The 19,167-nt window shown below is 36.8% G+C and overlaps 1 protein-coding gene across 1 annotated transcript; it reads left to right on the plus strand.

The window, feature by feature from the left end:
• The first annotated feature begins 3,537 nt into the window (after positions 1-3,537).
• Positions 3,538-12,655, plus strand: LOC148907312 (uncharacterized). Its single transcript, XM_089036171.1, has 14 exons — positions 3,538-4,775; positions 4,940-5,174; positions 5,437-5,545; positions 5,625-5,728; positions 6,036-6,148; positions 6,482-6,558; positions 6,799-7,073; positions 7,421-7,569; positions 7,663-7,744; positions 7,838-8,037; positions 8,458-8,550; positions 8,634-8,850; positions 9,357-9,443; positions 9,518-12,655. Exons 1-14 carry the CDS (start codon positions 3,873-3,875, stop codon positions 11,011-11,013), a joined length of 4,140 nt encoding a protein of 1,379 aa, XP_088892297.1. The 5' UTR covers positions 3,538-3,872; the 3' UTR covers positions 11,014-12,655.
• The last annotated feature ends 6,512 nt before the right edge of the window (positions 12,656-19,167 follow it).

Raw genomic sequence — 19,167 nt, forward strand, 5'->3', positions numbered from 1 at the left:
GTATGGAGACGTCTTTGTCAATTATTACTAGTGGTTAACAAAGAAATAACCCTCAAGGGAATGACACAATCTAAAATGGGAAAAAAATAGATTAGGTCAACTTTGAAACAAACTTGCCCCCTACTAGTATGGAGACGTCTTTGTCAATTATTACTAGTGGTCAACAAAGAAATAATCCTCAAGGGAATGATACAATCTAAAATGGGAAAACAGTGGATTAGGTCAACTTTGTAACAAATTAGCCCCCTACTACTATGGAGACGTCCTTGTCAATTATTACTAGTGGCTAACAAAGAAATAATCCTCAAGGGAATGATACAATCTAAAATGGGAAAACAGTGGATTAGGTCAACTTTGAAACAAATTAGCCCCCTACTAGTATGGAGACGTCCTTGTCAATTATTACTAGTGGTTAACAAAGAAATAATCCTCAAGGAAATGACACAATCTATAATGGGAAAACAGGGGATTAGGTCAACTTTGTAACGAATTAGCCCCCTACTAGTATGGAGACGTCTTTGTCAATTATTACTAGTGGTTAACAAAGAAATAATCCTCAAGGGAATGACCGACGATCTAAAATGGGAAAACAATGGATTAGGTCAACTTTGTAACAAATTAGCCCCCTACTAGTATGGAGACGTCCTTGTCAATTATTACTAGTGGTTAACAAAGAAATAATCCTCAAGGGAATGACCGACGATCTAAAATGGGAAAACAATGGATTAGGTCAACTTTGTAACAAATTAGCCCCCTACTAGTATGGAGACGTCCTTGTCAATTATTACTAGTGGTTAACAAAGAAATAATCCTCAAGGAAATGACACAATCTATAATGGGAAAACAATGGATTAGGTCAACTTTGTAACGAATTAGCCCCCTACTAGTATGGAGACGTCTTTGTCAATTATTACTAGTGGTTAACAAAGAAATAATCCTCAAGGAAATGACACAATCTATAATGGGAAAACAGTGGATTAGGTCAACTTTGTAACGAATTAGCCCCCTACTAGTATGGAGACGTCTTTGTCAATTATTACTAGTGGTTAACAAAGAAATAATCCTCAAGGGAATGACCGACGATCTAAAATGGGAAAACAATGGATTAGGTCAACTTTGTAACAAATTAGCCCCCTACTAGTATGGAGACGTCTTTGTCAATTATTACTAGTGGTTAACAAAGAAATAATCCTCAAGGGAATGACCGACGATCTAAAATGGGAAAACAATGGATTAGGTCAACTTTGTAACAAATTAGCCCCCTACTAGTATGGAGACGTCCTTGTCAATTATTACTAGTGGTTAACAAAGAAATAATCCTCAAGGAAATGACACAATCTATAATGGGAAAACAGTGGATTAGGTCAACTTTGTAACAAATTAGCCCCCTACTAGTATGGAGACGTCTTTGTCAATTATTACTAGTGGTTAACAAAGAAATAATCCTCAAGGAAATGACACAATCTATAATGGAAAAACAGTGGATTAGGTCAACTTTGTAACGAATTAGCCCCCTACTAGTATGGAGACGTCCTTGTCAATTATTACTAGTGGTTAACAAAGAAATAATCCTCAAGGAAATGACACACGATCTAAAGCTGAAACAGTGTGCGTTTATTACTAAATGACATAAGACATTCCTATGTATTAACATTAGAGTGGTTTTCATAAACCCATAAAACAAAGTGTGCTAAATAGAGTGTAATAATTGGATAAGCACAATAGAAAAGAAAAGAACTAGAGTGTGATAGCACTAAATAAGCTAAAGTGTATTGCAAAGGTTTATAAAAACTATCTATGATTACTTCTTATTTTACCATTATATTATAGAAATCTACCTTTGCATTAGTTATGTATACACATATATAATTTTTTTTTCCTTTCAGGAATAACATTTTGCACAATTTATAGTCAAAATGGTTCAACCTTACCCTCCTAGATCCATTAATGTTTTCCTTATTTGAATATTGAAATCTATCATTCTTTCTGAGAATACGAAGACTCAGGATTCAAAATAATAACCGTTTCAAAACTCGAATTCCGATTGGATTATGGTGTTCCTTATGTGGAATAATCCAATCGGAATTCGAGTTTTGAATCGGTTATTATTTTGAATCCTGAGTCTTCGTATCCTCAGAAAGAATAGTAAATTTCAATATTCAAATAATGAAACCAGTAATGGAATCTGAGGTGGAATCTGGGGGGGGGGGGGTAAGGTTGGGCTATTTTGACTGTAATTAATCTTTTGTTACTAGATCTTTTAACCAGTGTCATTTTCAAAACACCATTTTTTAGGTCATTCTATAAACATTGATTGATTAATATAGTTCTTTCAATTTCCTTCACTCCTGATGGCTCATACAACCGTCTACCAGAAAATACAAAAGACCTCTACGTGCAATTTTCATGGTATGCAACTACTCAAACCATTGTATAAATATGCAATATGCCCAGTGATGCGGCTGGGTTGATGAATAGCTGATCTTCATCCCTCTAAGTTTCATTCTCACTAGTGATGCAAGCCGATGCAAGTATAAGTACAAGCACAAGCTAACACAAGCAAAACAAAATCTTCTGTTCTCTTGTGCTTGTATAGCTCTTCATACAATGAAACTCAGTCAAAATAATTAAAATCAACAAAGATTCTTTTTACAATCTTCACACTCACAGTTCTGCGACCTAACGTATTTCCTAACCTGTCCAGCAGCATCTTCCCTCTTAATGGAACACAGTTTGTCCAGAAGATATTTAATATTGTGATGTCCTTGAAAATTCAAGAGATCTTCAGTTGCTGACCCATATGGTCTTGTCAAGAAATTTATTTCATCACCAGTGTACCCGAAGGCACAAGCAAGAGACTTGATGTCTCCTCCCAATTGCCTTGGTGGTTCAAGCAGGACTATTAACATTTTCTTTAGGTTTCCTGCATGGGGTGCCTCTCCAATACTTGTTTCCCATATGCATTTTTTTGGCTCTGGGCATTCAGTCAGTGCTGCTAAAAATATGAGTTATTAGAGTTTTTTGGCTAGAATCAAAACTGACAGTTGTCATAGTAACCAACCAGGCTTCCAATCAGGTGGGTTGTGTTTTCATGAGTGGCATGCGCTGCTACGCTGCTGTCTCTCACTGCTGTGTAGTTCACACGGTAACCGGTCATGACGCCCCCTTGTCATGACGCCCCCAGTCATGACGCCCCCACGTATACCATGACGCCCCCAGTCTGCACTACCAGGACGCCCCCAGCGTAAACCATGACGCCCCTAGTCTCTATTCTAACACTTATTTAATAAGAAGTTGAACGATAATAATATGGCGCTACGAATCCATGTAAATCGAACATTATTGGAGTTGTTTCACGATCATTACGGTTTTAAATAACTCGTTTCTACGCTTCGCGTATCCACGAGTTAATTAAAGGCGCTCAAGAAGCGCATGTGGTTAGTCCAAAGAAGTAAAATGAGTGTGAGGACAGGAGAGATCACATCCAAGGTCATTAATAATTCATGAGTTCAACCATGTGATCAGAACGGACCATGAGGAGCCCCGTGCCATTCATTTTGGTCACAGCAGGGGCACAGCGCGATTGCTTGCTAAGGCAATCCAGGTGTTAATTAGCTTACGTCTGATCCAATAGTAAGGACCGTAGTGATTGATGGGTATTAGACTCTTGTGTTAAAAACAAAATGGCGGAGTTGTACACTGTATAATATCTGTCATTAGTTTTCTTTTCGAAGTAACTGGATTATACTTTATTTGGAATATGGCTTTTTTCGGCGGGCTTTACGAAATGTGCTACCAGTACTTCACTGATCACTCCTTCCAGCGCGTAGAGCTCGTAAGAGCTCACAATGTCCCTCACAATGTAATGCGTTATGGCTCGATCATCGATCATTTTTCGTCAAGTTTTCTCAGCAAAGCTGGATTCATCGACAGCTTGGTATGCTCTAACTACTGAGAACTGTATTGGCTCTCCAAGAAAGGCATCCTTATCGAGTTTCTTTCGAGTATTTCCCAATGAAATATCGAAAATTAAGCTCTGTGATCTGGTCACTCGTGATGGAAGCACGGTACAATCTTGCTGGTTCTTCCATGAGAATGCCAACAAAGTCAGAGTCGACGAAGTTTACGTCGCTACTGCATTTGGCATTATCGGAAATCTTTTTAATCGAAGGCAGATAACCGAAGTAAATACGATCCTCCATCCAAAAATCCAGGCAGCGATACGATCTATCGATCTTGAGGACTCGATTCTCCCGCCAGAAGTTGTCCCGCCAAAAGTTATCCCGCCAAACGTTATCCCGCCAAAAGTTATCCCTCCAAGTTCAAAATATACCTCGTCTAGCCTGTCATATGCAGAACAGCACAGTCTTCCCTTTTTCAATGAATCTTTCGAAGAGGTAGAAAACTCAGAGGTGACAGGACGTGTGAAACGAAGGAAAACTCGAGCAAAGTCAAACTTCATTATGAAGAAGGTTTCTGATCTCTGCTCGAGTCAGAAGGAATCCCTGGCGTCAGTGCTGGCTAGATGCTGCACTGACGATCCCCAGTCAAGGCCGTCCTTTGCAAGAGAAACCATTTGCCAGGTAATGGACGAGATTGCTGAGAAAAAGGGAGTAAAAAGAGCATTCGAAGAGCTCATCTCGGACGACCTCTGGGACCAGCGAGTTGCCGAGATGAGAATGCCAGATTGGCAGTTATTGTTTTTAAAAGTCCAGGCGAAAATTTCAGATGCAAACTGGCAATCTATAATCAATTTTACGAAATTGGGAAGGAAAGTAAGTACTGATGCCTTATGATCATGTGGATTTGTTATTGATGTGTTATTTATTTTGTGATCATAATATTGTGTTCTTCCCACCCCTAAACTGTTAGGTTTCGATATGAATCTATAAGGTCACATTTTGCCCATGGCTTAATGAATTATTATGTTTGGTTTTAGGGAAGCTCCAATATATGCATTCTTCCGATCAAGAATCATATGAAGGCCTTACGTTCTTCGATATTTGGTGTCGCTAAACAGATAATGTTAATTCGAGAAGTACCAGATTCTCTTCCTGGGTATCAAGTCAGCCTTGAACAGGCTATTGTGTGGAGTGCTAGGGAGCAGAGACTCCATGGTACCCAAAGTGAAGTTCTGGAATTCCACCTGAAATTAGATGGACGTCCACTTTTTGGTAATTGAGTATCATTATTAGCTTTGAAAGTTTATATTAAATTATATCTTGTATTATTTTGCTTCGAATTTTGTTTTTGGTTTAATTTGTCCAATTGCTTTACTTTGTTTTTATTTACTTTGTGTTGTCTTTTTACCCTTTTTTTTGCTTTTGCCTATTTCCAAACTTTCCCCTCTTAAATGCTTTTTTTAACCAATTTACTGCTAACCTTTGTTAAAATAAACTTGTTTTGAATTTTTTATTGTATCTAAATTGCATATAGGTAAAGATCAAGTAAGTGTTGGCATTGTACCTGGCAACCATCCTTACCTTTCTTCTCAAAGTGCCCTGACAGTCCGCCCATTAGCCATAGCCAATATTGAAGAAAGCAAGTACGATATTATTAATATGGACTTTTAATTTAATATTGAAGGAGTGTACTCAAAGTCATTACTGCTTTCTCATTATTAGGAAAGAAATTAAAGTCCTGGTAAGAGACATTAACAGGCAAAAAGATGTGATCAAGAGAAATGGCATTGTTGTTGATGGGAAACTTTTGCAAGTTAAATTTAAAGGTAAATTTTTTGTTAATTATTATTATTCGTGCTTTTGATATAAATTTATTTCGTGTTAATTTGATTCCTAAAAGACAACAACAGAAACCCTATACCGACGCTGTGTTTTGCTAGAATCATGTGCCTACAAATTCAGTCTTTTAGTAATTTGAAAATTGGCTTTGAACTCATAATCATTAAAAGAATGTGTTAAAATCTTTAAGTAGTCTGATTTGTAAAAGCAAGGGCCATGTACAATGTGTCTTTGTATGTGATTAAGTGATTCTTATAATACTTATAGTACATGTTTCCTTATATCTCCCAACAGTGATTATTGACTATAAAGCATTTTGCCTGTTGCTGTGCAAGAAAGATGATGAAAACTTTCGACTTGGTGGCAAAGGATTTGGTGAATTCTGCATGTTTTGTCATGCACTAAGGGTATGTGAAGTATAAATATTCTAGTACATTATATTATTAACAATGTACCCTAGTAGAATAGGTTTAATCATTGAATCACTGAAATCTGAAAGTATTTTGGATATTCCACACAATTGGTTAAAGCTAGCAAATGAAAGTATACACCGTTGTGGCCTTTTATCTAATGCTCGGGATTGTTCATTCTTTAGTTGACTTAGAATATGATAACACCCATGAGTGATTTGTACTATTGTTTCATTTTGGAATTTTACTTAATTCACAGAGCAATTATTGTAAGCACTCATTTATTAATAACAAATTATTCAATTCTTTGTGTCTTTTTGGATTAATTAGTTATGTGCTGAGTGCAACCTTGGGTCACATCAAGTTTGTTTGAAGCACTTTGCCATGACCAAAGCTAATATTGGAGGGTAGGTTTCTTAGTAGATTGATGGTATAATTTACTACTTTATCCATACAGTATTCTTGTCTAATCAGTGTAATGCAGTGTTTATTTCATTATTCTATTTTTTTTTTTTTCTGTGTAAAAAAAGTAGAATAAAGAATAAGTGTCTGTTACTGGTTAATACACACTTATGCTAATCATAAGTATTTAGAATTATGATAAAGAAGTATCTGCAAGTGGTTTTAAATGTTTTTAATTTTTCTAGCTTCACAGGGATTAGAGATGACCTCACCCTTTTATTGGACGAAAACATGACAGCTGTTAATATTTGTGCATTACACTGTGAACTACGAAATATGGAACAGCTTCTTGCTTCCCTTGGTTTATTCTGTCACAAGATTGGTTCATTAGCTGAGTACAATGCTGCCCTTAAAGAATATGGTCCTCAAACCATGAAAAAAGACAGGATTCGTATCAGTACAAAACCAGGACAGGAAACAATGGTTGAGAAGCACAATGTCAAAGTTGCATCATTTTCAGGTTTTTACAACTAAATATAATCATTAAATATGGCTTAAGTTCTTATCGGAAGCCTTACTTACTAGTAAAAATTAGAAAAGAAACCTGCATGCCTCTTCTAAAAGTTTTTGCCAAAGTGTGTTGTTGAGCTTTTGCTATGTGGTTATTTTTGACAGCTGTTGTACTCAAGACATATGATAGATATTGGCCTCTATAACTACCAAATACACTGAATCCCATTCACCAGTCTGATTATACACTAAGTAACAAAATTGTTGCTCTTCCTATAACAAAGTCATTCACTTATCCATTAAAAAAGAAACTGTCAGTAATCACTACAATGGCATTCTTTTATTTTTTTTAAATAGGGCCTACCGAGAGAAAATTTCTTCAAAATTCGACTGTCATTGTTGAAAGATCATTGCCCCTGCCAAAGCTGAAAGAACATTTCAGAGATGTTGAAGCTGCCAAGTTGTTTGTACTGAACAAGATAACATTCTATCAAGAGCGTGTCTTGGTATTTGATTTGGATTTGATGTTACTTTTTTATTTTCATTTATTCATCTACCATTCATATGGTTTTTCTAATTTTTTCTGGTCCATCTTTTAGTATTTTCAAGCTTTGAAAGACAATGAAAAGTTTGTACGGGACTTTGGCACTCATCAAGAGGAGATCAATATCAAAGATCAAGGTATATGTAATTGCCAAAAATATATTAACTGAAACTCATGTAGCTGTTAGCAAACCAATTCTTACTATTGCACTTTTTTATTTTATTTGCAAGCTGTTGGCAAGAGAATTGATGAGCTGCTAAAGTCATGGAAAGAGAAGGTTGATGATGTGTCCAACAAATTCACTGAGGCATTGAAGCACAACACAAGTTCTAGAAAGAAGCCCAAGAAAAAGAAAAGATTGCAGGCTTATGAAGAAAATGATGTTTTAGGAACTCTTGCTGCTGATCTTGCTCTTGAATGTTATATAAAGGTAACATATAGTACATACATATGATAATGCAGTAGCCCATACTTAGCTAAGTTATTTTAGGCTTTGTACATGTATGTTGCACAAAAATGTTTCAGTACAATTTGCAAGCAGGGAGGTATGATTTCCTTTAACCCGGGATTATCAAATTATAAAGACTATGAGGATGCAAGCCTTGAAATGATCTTATACTGTAAGGTCATGTGTGTCAATTAAGGTTAACTAAAAATAAACCAAGATAGAATGGTTGTGCTCACTGAAATCCACTTACTTTTTATCAAAAGCTTAGATAATTGCTTTTCAAAACAAGCTGTTGTACTCTTACTCTGCCTGTGGGGTGTTGTATTTGAAATTTCTTCCAAAGTCTTATTATTTGTTTGTTATGTTTAAATAAATTGTATATAAATGTGTATTATTTTTTAGGTCTTTTCTGGTTGGAATGATATTGCCTTAGTAATGAGAAAGAAATTGTTCAAGAAAGATGAGGAGCATTTAATTGATTTATTCGACATTCAGGTATTCTGCACACTGCAAGTTTGATGTTACAAAATGGGCATACTAAATAAATATATTCTGTTATATTATTTTGTTCATCACAGTGTAAAGAATGGGGCTTTCTCCTACGGGAGGTCTTTGGTTTGAAGCTTGGGACAGGAGATTATGGGCACATGGCCATTGAGCATGCCTCAATGCTCCTGAGAAACCATCGATCTATTGGTGCCATGTCAATTCAGGGCTTTGAATCAAGCCACAAAGTACACAGGCAACTCTATTTGAGAGCAACATCCCATGATGTTTCAGAAGGCATATCATCAAGTAAGGGGACAAATAAAAAACTAAGAGCAGCCATCAAAGATATAATAAAAGTTATGAAACATGACAGCAATCATTCATTTAGTCATTTTGATCCTAAAATGTGCAAGATGATTTCTGACATAAAGTGGAACAGAGTTGAGCATTAATTTTGAAAATAGACTATGGGAAATAGCCATTTTGAAAATTAACTCTAGTCTGTGTTGTGTAAAGTACATATTCAAGTTTGTTTTCAATTTATGTTGTAAGTGACATTTATTTATCAAACACCCAAATTGGTTTTCTAATTTTTGATGACATGAATTATGCAGGAGAAAAATTAAATGATCTATTTTACAAACTGTTCATGTATGGAGTTAAACAAAAAAATCCTAGAAATTTAAATTATCTCCAAGTAGCAACTGCTGCTGCCATACAGGGCTGTCATATATCATGAAATATTTTTGAAAGTGTTTAACAAATTAGTGTCATGTGCTTATTTTGAGATAGTCGTTTTATTTATTTTACAGTTGATCAAATACTGACACACCAGTATGCTGAATATTTTCTCTTCCTGAGATTGTCCTTTCGCAAAGCACTAGAGTGTTTGAATAAAAGTAAGTATTTAAAGTGGAAGATTATTTGAAAGAGTGATTGTATTATAAATATATTGTTTTTTATTTGTTTGAAGGCTCAGCTTTTCACTTTTCTGGATGTTACTGGTCCCTAAAGCTGGGCTCTGAAAAGAAGAAGATGTGGACGAGTGAAGATATTTGGTGGATGTCACAAATGGATAGTTTGTTGACCTTGATTTTTGGGGTGGATTACCCAAGATATGCATATCAAAAGGCAAAGTCTCCCAGTGGAAGCGTGAGAAATGGAGCATGCATTGTTCAAGAGGAAGATGTACCTTCCTATAAGTATGTGCATAATGAATGGGAAAAGTCATACCAACAAAGATTGCAAGAGTATAAGTCCCAATATGCATCACCCCAGAATCCTGGTCAGAGTCCCAGTCAACATGCAGCTCCACCTTCTCCAGTGTCACGCCAGAGTTCCAGCCAACACGCAGCTCCACCTCCTCCAGTGTCCACAACCACACTAAGCTCAACTAACCCACTCGAGTTATTGTGTAGAAATCCTGGTCTAACTCGTGGACAACTTGCTTCCCTGAACATTCCACCAGTGGCATATATCAAAGATTCTGATATCACACTTGTACAAAATATCCAGTGTAACAATCTTAAAGACCCTTTTTCCTTAATCTGCCATCCTTCTGAAGCTGTAGTGGACAGGGCTCTAAAGTTGCTACGTGACCATGTACACAGTGGTGGTATTATAGGAGCTGATGACAATCATTCATTTGTTAGCTTGGGAACATTTGGTACTTTTACTGGTGAGGCACTGGAAGTAATTAAATCATTTTGTTTCGCAGCTGAGATCAAGCAAAAAGTCAGAGAAGAGCTTACATGGCTGGGTAGGGAAGACTCGGTTGTTAGAGAGACATTGCTGTCACTTCGTCCGCAGGAGGAGTTTCTTAATGTTAATGGCTTTCTAATGGATGCAAAAGATCTTAGTAACCTGGCTTGCGAGCGCTATGTAGATGGCTACACCATTGACATGTCATGTATGCTCTTTCTAAAGAAAAGCATACATGCATCAAGTATAGCATATCTTCCAAGCCACACATTTACCTGGGCAACAGCAGATCATGAGTTTCTTCTTAAGAAGCTGACTCCAATTATCAGCTTCCAGAGCACAAGTAAACTAGAGAAAGTGATTTGCCCTGTGCATGTTGGAGGGTGCCACTGGGGGATTTTATGCCTTGACTTTTCACAGGAAATCGCATACTATGATGATGGCATGCACATGGAACCACCAACCAACATATCAGCTGCTGTGACAAAGATAATGAAGGTTCTAACATGTCTTAGGCCTTCTATGTCATCCATTTTATGGTCTGGTGGAAAAGTGCCATTCCAAAGATTTGGAATGCCAAAGCAGCCAAGCTCAGGGGAAGGCAGCTCAAGTTGTGGCATTGGAGTCATCTTTGCAGCCAGAGATATCATTGAATACAGGCGGCCAGGTATTCCTAGTTTTAGTTGGTCTTTTAGTGATAGCTCAAAACTCAGGAAGAGAATCATAAATGAACTGATTTCTGTAAGAATTCATGCCAGTGGTCAATAGAATTTATTTTTTTTAGTAAGGCAACCACAATATTTTACATTGCACTCCATATATCTGTGAAATAATTAATGACCAACTATTTTGTTAAATAAGTAGAGTTTGCTAGAGCATGATCCAAACAAAGGCAAGTAGTGGTATTTGCTTTTGTATCTAGTGTTCTGCTCAATGAATATCCACAATTTTGTAAAAGCTAAACAAAACATTGGTTTTAATTGTCTTTCAGATATGTGGCACATACTCTAAAACTACATAAAACATGTATTTTGTTGTCAAAATGTGAGGAATTCATAGCTGTTTTAGCTTTTTATGAAATGTGTTTATACAAATGATGCAATTTATAGCAAATATATATAGGCATCTTAGAATGTACATATGTAAATACCATTGGTACTTTAAAATAATATTTTCAGGTAACTTTTTCAAAGCCTAAGTTTAATATCTGATAAATATTTGTCATTGAAAATTGTCATGATACTGTTGTCCTAAGTGCTGTTTGGCAACGGAAACACTTGGGTGACACGCCTGTGATTCTGTGATACAGATTTCATGACATGCTGCCATGAAATAATATTTTTTTCAGTGATTATGAAAAAAGGGCCTTATAAAAAGTCTTCAGGATCTAACTACCAACCATTGCATAGGAAGTAGGCATATACAGCAATCTATGGGTGCAAAAAAGTAAAAGAGCCACAAGGCTAAATATTTAGTCAATTTAGACTTATAAATAATAACCTACTGAGCATGATTTCTCAGTGGATACTAAATAATTTACCATAATAATTTCAATAAAGGTTGCCATTGCCAAAAGTAAAAAGCTGAAAACCACAAAATCTCAGCTGCCAGGGCTTCAGACCAGACAACCTATTTCAGTATGCAGTACATGTATAAGAACCATTTTAGCTCAACTTGAAAAAAAGGTAGTTCTTTTATGTGGGTTCCAAACATATGTAGCAATTATGTATTTTAAAAGTCACTTTTTTCAATGAACATTCTGACAATTAGTCTTCCATGGCTCGTAAAACTGTACAGATTTGGCCACCAGATTAATTCTATTTCTCTGGTGGCTCTGCCCTGACCATAGCCGACCACCAGAGACGACTTAGAAGAAGCCCTTTTTCTTAGTACTCTTGGAATACTTGCTTTCGCTTTAGCTTGCTTGATTAAATCATCAGCAGTGAGCTCAATACTGCTTTCATGACATTCACTGTTCCCAGAAAAAATCACTTTGTCTTTAACTTCAACAAGGCCTTGTTCTTCCAATGCAATAAAAAAAGAATCTGAATCGAAGAGCTTGTATGAAATTTTCTGAGAGGCTGTCTTGTATGCGGGCTGTCCACAGTGCGACCTGTTTTGAACAGAGTTGACCTGTGCATTTAAGGTAAAAATCAAGTGCTGGAAGAAAGGCGTTGGAACTTGATGCGAGTCAATTCTGACCCATCGCCCTGAAATTAAAGATAAGTGTAAATCAGCCAAAGCTAACAATAATAAATAAGTTTATATGTTTTATAGTAATATAGCGAAGGTATGGTGGCTATTAAGATATCGGGAAATTTAAAATATGAAACTATTAAAAGCACCGTGCAGCATTCGCGTCCTTGTGTTATCAGATTTCCAACAGAGTCAAGTAAATACTTATTCAATGCTTGGGTGGTTTTATTGAATCTGAATAACCGTTGGGCTTTACTGAGACAACCCAAGACTAGCTATATTTGATATCAAAATAAGTCTATTAGCGAAACCGTGACGTCGTCGTTGACAATCCCGTTTTTTTAATTTAAACATTTTTTATCGATACAATCCCGTTTTGCTTAGTGACCTTTTACACTTTAGGAAATAACCTTTGAAATTAAAAGAAGTATAGCCTACCTGGTAGACGGGGATGAAATAAGGAGTTCATTCTCTCCACTAAACCAGCAAGCCAAACTTTGTAGTTTTCAAAATTACAACTTGCCGACAAATCTTTGGACTCCGGAAGTGAAGCAATCGTGGAATCCTTGCAGTCTTTAAATACTGGCACAATGTTTTCCCACTCGGTTCCTGGGTGTTTAAGAACGAAGTGTTTCTTTAAGGTGGAGAAACTCTTGAAATTCTTAAGGCAAAAACCACACTCAATTACATACGTTGTGGCCATAACTTCTACAGTGAGTACAAATCAGCAGTATGCAATGGCAATAGTGTATCATGTCACATTCCGTCATATCCGCAACACAATTTTTCTGAGTGGGGGAGGGGTAGGCCAATGATTATCATAACGTCAGATTTAAAATTTTTGGAGCAAACCTACTTTTCAAGAACTTTTCTCTCCTTTAGCTTATAATTCTATTTGATTTTTATTAATTGATTGCATATTGGTATTTATTGTTTGATTCCTTTTATTTTTGGCTTGGTTCTTTTGTACTCGTAGGGAGGGGGGAGAGGAATATTCAGACTCGGTCACCACGCATTTCATTCCGTCAGTGGTATATCGTTGGATCATTTAATTATAATTCGCGGGCCATGCCTTAGCCATGTCTGAAACAAGCTCTCGAAAATCCTCACGATATTATTCAAGACCGCACACGAAAGAAGAAAGGAAGAAGCAGAAAAGGGAGAGACAGAAGAAGATAAATACAGAATTACGTCTTAAGAAGAGAGAAGAGCGACGACACAAGAGGATCAAATTGGATTGTCCATTAGACGGCGAATTTGAAGAGGGCCCTTTAACAAACCGTCGTGAAAAGCCCATTTCTGTACCCACATTGATTGCCAACGTTAATGAAAGTCATGTTGCTAATGAACATAAACAAGGGAAGGTCGATAGACCGAAAACGTCAGATCAAGCCACCACGTGCTCAAATAAACATTCCAAGAAAGATAGTACAAGTAGAGCAAAAAGTGAAGGATCGAGTTTGGAATCAAAGTTTGGAAATTACAGCAGAGGGAAACAAATGGTGACGCTGGCAAAAAAAATAGGGGGAAACTCATCTATTGAATCTGCTGCCTTTCAAAAACCTTCAGGTTGTATATGCTTAGCGCGACAGCATTGCCCTTCGTATAATAAACGCCTTAGGAAGGACAATATTTCGGTGACAATACCAGTAAGAGAAGTTGATTATCGATTGATCTCGAAATGTTCAGATATCCCTGTAGGAAGTGGAAGTTTTGGAACCTGTTATCTTGCTCATTATCGCAACATAAAAGTGGCAGTAAAAGAAATGAAAAAGCGAAACCATTCTTTAACAGAAAAAGAGCGGTGCAGAAAGGAAGTGCTGCATGAGGCCAAAGTACTACATGCACTTGGGGATCATCCCAATTTGCCTCTTCTTTTGGGAATTTGCTCGGTCAAAGAGCCTTATTGCCTGGTACTGCAATTTCACGGAACCGAGAGGGAAAACCTAACTCTGGAGAAAGCCATTTATAACAAACTTATGAAGAAGACTCAAGTTGTTCAAGTGTTTCGCGATATTTGTCGCGCTCTTCAATATGTGCACGGAAGGGAATACCTCCACAACGATATCAAATCTAACAATGTTCTTCTCCAGCCCATTGGTGAAACATATCAACCAATTTTAATTGACTTCGGTAAAAGTAAGCTAATTGAGCAGGGAGAGAAACGTATCAGAAGTCAAAATGCAAGTTATTTGGCACCGGAAGTTGTGCAAGGACAAAGAGAAACCATTGCAAGCGATATTTTTTCATTTGGTAAAATGCTGCAGTTAGCTGTCTCTCGCCGAAGTTTTAGAGCGTCCTTTGAAAACCTAGTGACAAAAATAACATCAAATAACCCAAATGAAAGACCCTCAACGGAAGAAATAAATGTTTCGCTGGGCAGTCTTACAGAATAGGAGTAATTCTAGATACTGAGTACTCATTTCGTTATTCGTTTGTAAGTACAATGTTTAATCAATATTATATGCTGGTTTATATGCAGGATGTATCGGGTTCACAAAAAGATATGTAAGTGCTGACATTTAATAAACATATTTCATTGAGATACCCTGTCGGGCTTTATTAAGTTTGCAACACCTTCAAACCACAAGAATGCGAACTTGCGGTCGATTTGCGAGGCCTTCAAATCCTTGCAAAACCAGATTGAACGGGCCGGGGCTCGTCATGAAGGAAATGAACTTGTATATAAAATCAAGAAAGGGTATTTCCCATGAACTTTAAAAATTTGTCAAAAGTGAAACGTAAATCCTCAGTGTATATACATGGGAAATTATGCCCATGATGATCAGAATGGCCTAAAGCAGTTTTCAACTTTCAATTTTTGTACATTTTCGATTATTTTATTTAAAAATTTTGGTTTTATTAGGCTGGAGGTTTTTAATGCCATATAAAAAATTTGAACCATGTGTTTTATTAAAAACTTTTACATTTGAATAAACACTGCTGCTTGTTGAATGACTGTTTTCATTAATCTTTGTTGTTCAGTTTCAAATCTGCTGTATATATAGCAAGAACCTATTTATCACATGATTGCAAAGAAATCAGAAATAGTTTTAAGACAAGGGCGATTAGGTTATGGCTTATTAAGCCGTTTCCTCAGTATATATACTGTGACATTTTAAGCCGAAATCCCCGAATCGTTCCTCTCTATCCAAGAGCCCGCGCCCTACTCCCATACGGACATTTCTGGGGCTTGTTCCCAGCGCAGAGGATACAAAAAGAATACTCTATAGCACAAATATGTGTCTACCAGGAATACCCGTGTGGGAGTAGAAAAGGTAGCCGAAAATGGTTGCCGAAAAAAGGGAAAAAAATATACTCTTATAATAACATTGTGCGGAGGTGTCCTCTTCTATTCTCATCTTCTTACCACAACAAATATACTTATTTGGCTTACTAGGCTTAAACTTCATTCTCAAACATTTCACACAAAAGTCATAAGCAAACTCTTTACATTCTTCACACTCCATATATAGACTCACATATTCCCAACATTGCGTTGGACAATGTCATTCGGATGACTCGTAGCACCTCGTGCGGGTAATCCTGTACTAAATTCGGGTGGGCGTTTCAGTCGGCTAATCCTCGGTTGGTCGTTGCGCTGATACCCCCATCCCCTATACTACTCAGTACGTTATATGTAAGAGACCGTCAAAATACACCGTTAACTAACGGCCTAAAATGTTACAGTAAATAACATGTAGGAGACCGTCAAAATACGCCGTTAACTAACGGCCTAAAATGTTACAGTAAGCAATATGTAAGAGACCGTCAAAATAGGCCGTTAACTAACGGCCTAAAATGTTACAGTAAGTAATATGTAAGAGACCGACAAAATAGGCCGTTAACTGAACGGTACCACCGGGAGTCCAGCTAGCCTTTTGGCTGTAATACACCATGTGCGTGCGTACACTTTTTGACGCAGAAAAAAATGGCTTCTTTATATTAATTGTGTTGAAAAATATTTGCTAAATGCTTCTATGTATGCATTTGAACTTGTAGCGATCTGTACGGTCTCTAGTATTGCTGTCTCTTATTAGCCCATTCCCCACCATTCCAACGGTAACGGATCTAGGCAGTCCTACTATCTCCACGAATCTTCATCCTACAAACCGTTGTTAATTATGGAAAATGTTCCTCAAAGTTAATTTGAAGTCTGTGGGTGAGGCCAGAGATAGGCTTGACGTTTATTGTTTACACATTATCACTCAACAGTCTAGCCAAAATACTATACCGACTGAACTTGAGATACAGTATGAACGAGGTAGGTGATTTTCATTTAAATACAATCACCAAATCTATAAACTATCGCTAATAACCAGCAATACACTGACAACAGTTTATCGCGCTCTTGCAAAGAAGCAAATGGGCGAGAGAATGACTGGCTTTGCTAAAGTTTGGATTGGCACTTCCGCTTGAGCTTAAATGGCAATGCAAAAGGTGCGAAACGTCAAACTGTTAATTGATATGTTACATACACATACATACACATCATTTAATTTCTGCTCAGTTTTATGGGTGGACCATTTAACTTGTGAGGGGGGGGGGAGGGGTGTTTTTGAAAAACATTTCCTGTACGCTCCGAAAGCCGAAAAAAAATCCAACAATGGAAAATGGTAACGTAATCCTCTACATTTGGGCAAAATACATTTCCAAATGACTAAAAAAATTTAAAACAATTTCCAATTTTCACAAAATAATCGCCCACCCGCCAAAAAGTTAAATGGTTGATATAAAGAAGCCATATTTTTCTGCGTCAAAAAGTGTACGCACGCACATGGTGTATTACAGCCAAAAGGCTAGCTGGACTCCCGGTGGTACCGTTAGTTAACGGCCTATTTTGACGGTCGGTAATATTTTATGTAACATTTTAAGCCGTTAATTAATGGCCTATTAGTTTCGTCGGTATATATGAATATATATTAAATATTACATACTGGGAAAACGGCTTAAAACTTAACAGTATATATACTGAGATAATAACATAATATTTCATTGTACAATATCAATCACAATAAACTCATATTAGATTATTGCTCAAAGATATGGTTTTTCGATTGTTCTAAGAATGAATTTGAAAATCCCATGAACAAAAGGCTGAATTATCTTGAAATTCATCAGGAGAGATTCAAGGTCTGATTTAATTCACAACCGACAATGCGTTTTTTTTTTTTGTTGGTTTGTTTATATTAAAGGCGGACCCACTGCCACTTACCGTGATGCATCACGATTTGTTTACATTTTGAATCGTGTCAATACTGAAAAAACAATTCTAACCTTTTGAATAAACTCTTAAAAGAATGTAAAAGAATCATTATTGTGCCTTAGTGCTATGTCGGAAAAGGATTTAATATGACGTTATTATTCAATATATGAATCTTTGAATTTCATGGACCACGAAATTCATCTGTGACCGCGGTGCATCACGGTAAGTGGCAATGGGTCTTTAAATTCCATGAAGGGCTGAATATATATATCTTGTAAATTACGGCCTCATTTATCCTCCAATTAGGAGGCTCAATATAGTTTTCAATATCGTTTTCAATATATATATATATATATATATTCATAGTTTTCAGTATATGAGTAATGAGTTTGTTTTGTATGAGACTATCTTGTCGAGACTTTAGTGCTTTCTTACTTGGGCCCGGACTTGATTAAGACGGCAGAAAATTTGCTGTAGCAACTCGAGCCACGAGGAAAAGAAATTATTATGGTTTATATGATGATGTAATCCACGAGTGAAAATGGCATACCATTTTATCGGAAGTTTATCGCATTGAACATGACCGAACATGACCGAACATGACAGATAGATAGATAGATAGATAGATAGATAGATGACAGGAAGCATGATTTGTGGCACGATTCCAACAATTAACCCCAGTGGCGAAGGTCTAGTGGCCCACAGCAGCACGGCACAAATTGGTCAGCCGTTTTGTTTTTGCAATTTCGCTGTCAAGATCGGCCATGAAAACTGTTATTCCACTGTTCAGAGATGTATAATGAGAGCTCTAACAGTTAAATGATCATCAACATTTCGGAATATCTTTATCGGCACGAGAAACCTATAAAAAATTCTTCATATTTAAAGAACGTCATTTCGGTGCATTTGGAGTTCTAGAACATCATTTCACAAAGAACATCAAAACTTTTCTGTAAGGATTGTTTTTGAGACGCGCACCTTTGTGTCTAAGACTCTTTGGTTATTTAAAAGATACAAAAGAAGAGTTATCAAACTCATTAATACCTCATGAGGAAAACACAATAGAAATCACTGATCTCCAAATTTGGTATTCGACACACGCTGGGTACATTTTGCAATTCGCCGCATCATTTTTCGAACTCGACCTAGTACATTTTCAACTCGACTTTTATATTTTCGTTTTTACGCTCGAATACCAAACTTGGAGATCAGTCATATATAGGGTACTGGTTCAGGTAGTTTAGTCCACAGCTTGGAGTTGAAAATTGCGGCATCCGACTTGAGATTTGACGGGACGAGTAATCATCACATAACGAGAAACAAGACGCAAGACGCCCGGGAAGGCGCGAATAAAAATGTCGCCTATTGATGTAAGATACAAAAGAAGAGTTATCAAACTCATTAATAATTCATGAGGAAAACACAATAGAAATCACGACCATGAAGAGTGAAGAGTTCTGTAAATCAGATACAGAATCGTGTTCATTTGCATAAACTTTAACTTGGATTTTCTTGGGCAG

The sequence above is a fragment of the Actinia tenebrosa genome, unplaced genomic scaffold, assembly GCF_029948245.1.
Source record: "Actinia tenebrosa isolate PJP-AT-01 unplaced genomic scaffold, QUT_ActTen_1.0 PGA_scaffold4__44_contigs__length_22323623, whole genome shotgun sequence".
NCBI lineage: Eukaryota > Metazoa > Cnidaria > Anthozoa > Actiniaria > Actiniidae > Actinia > Actinia tenebrosa.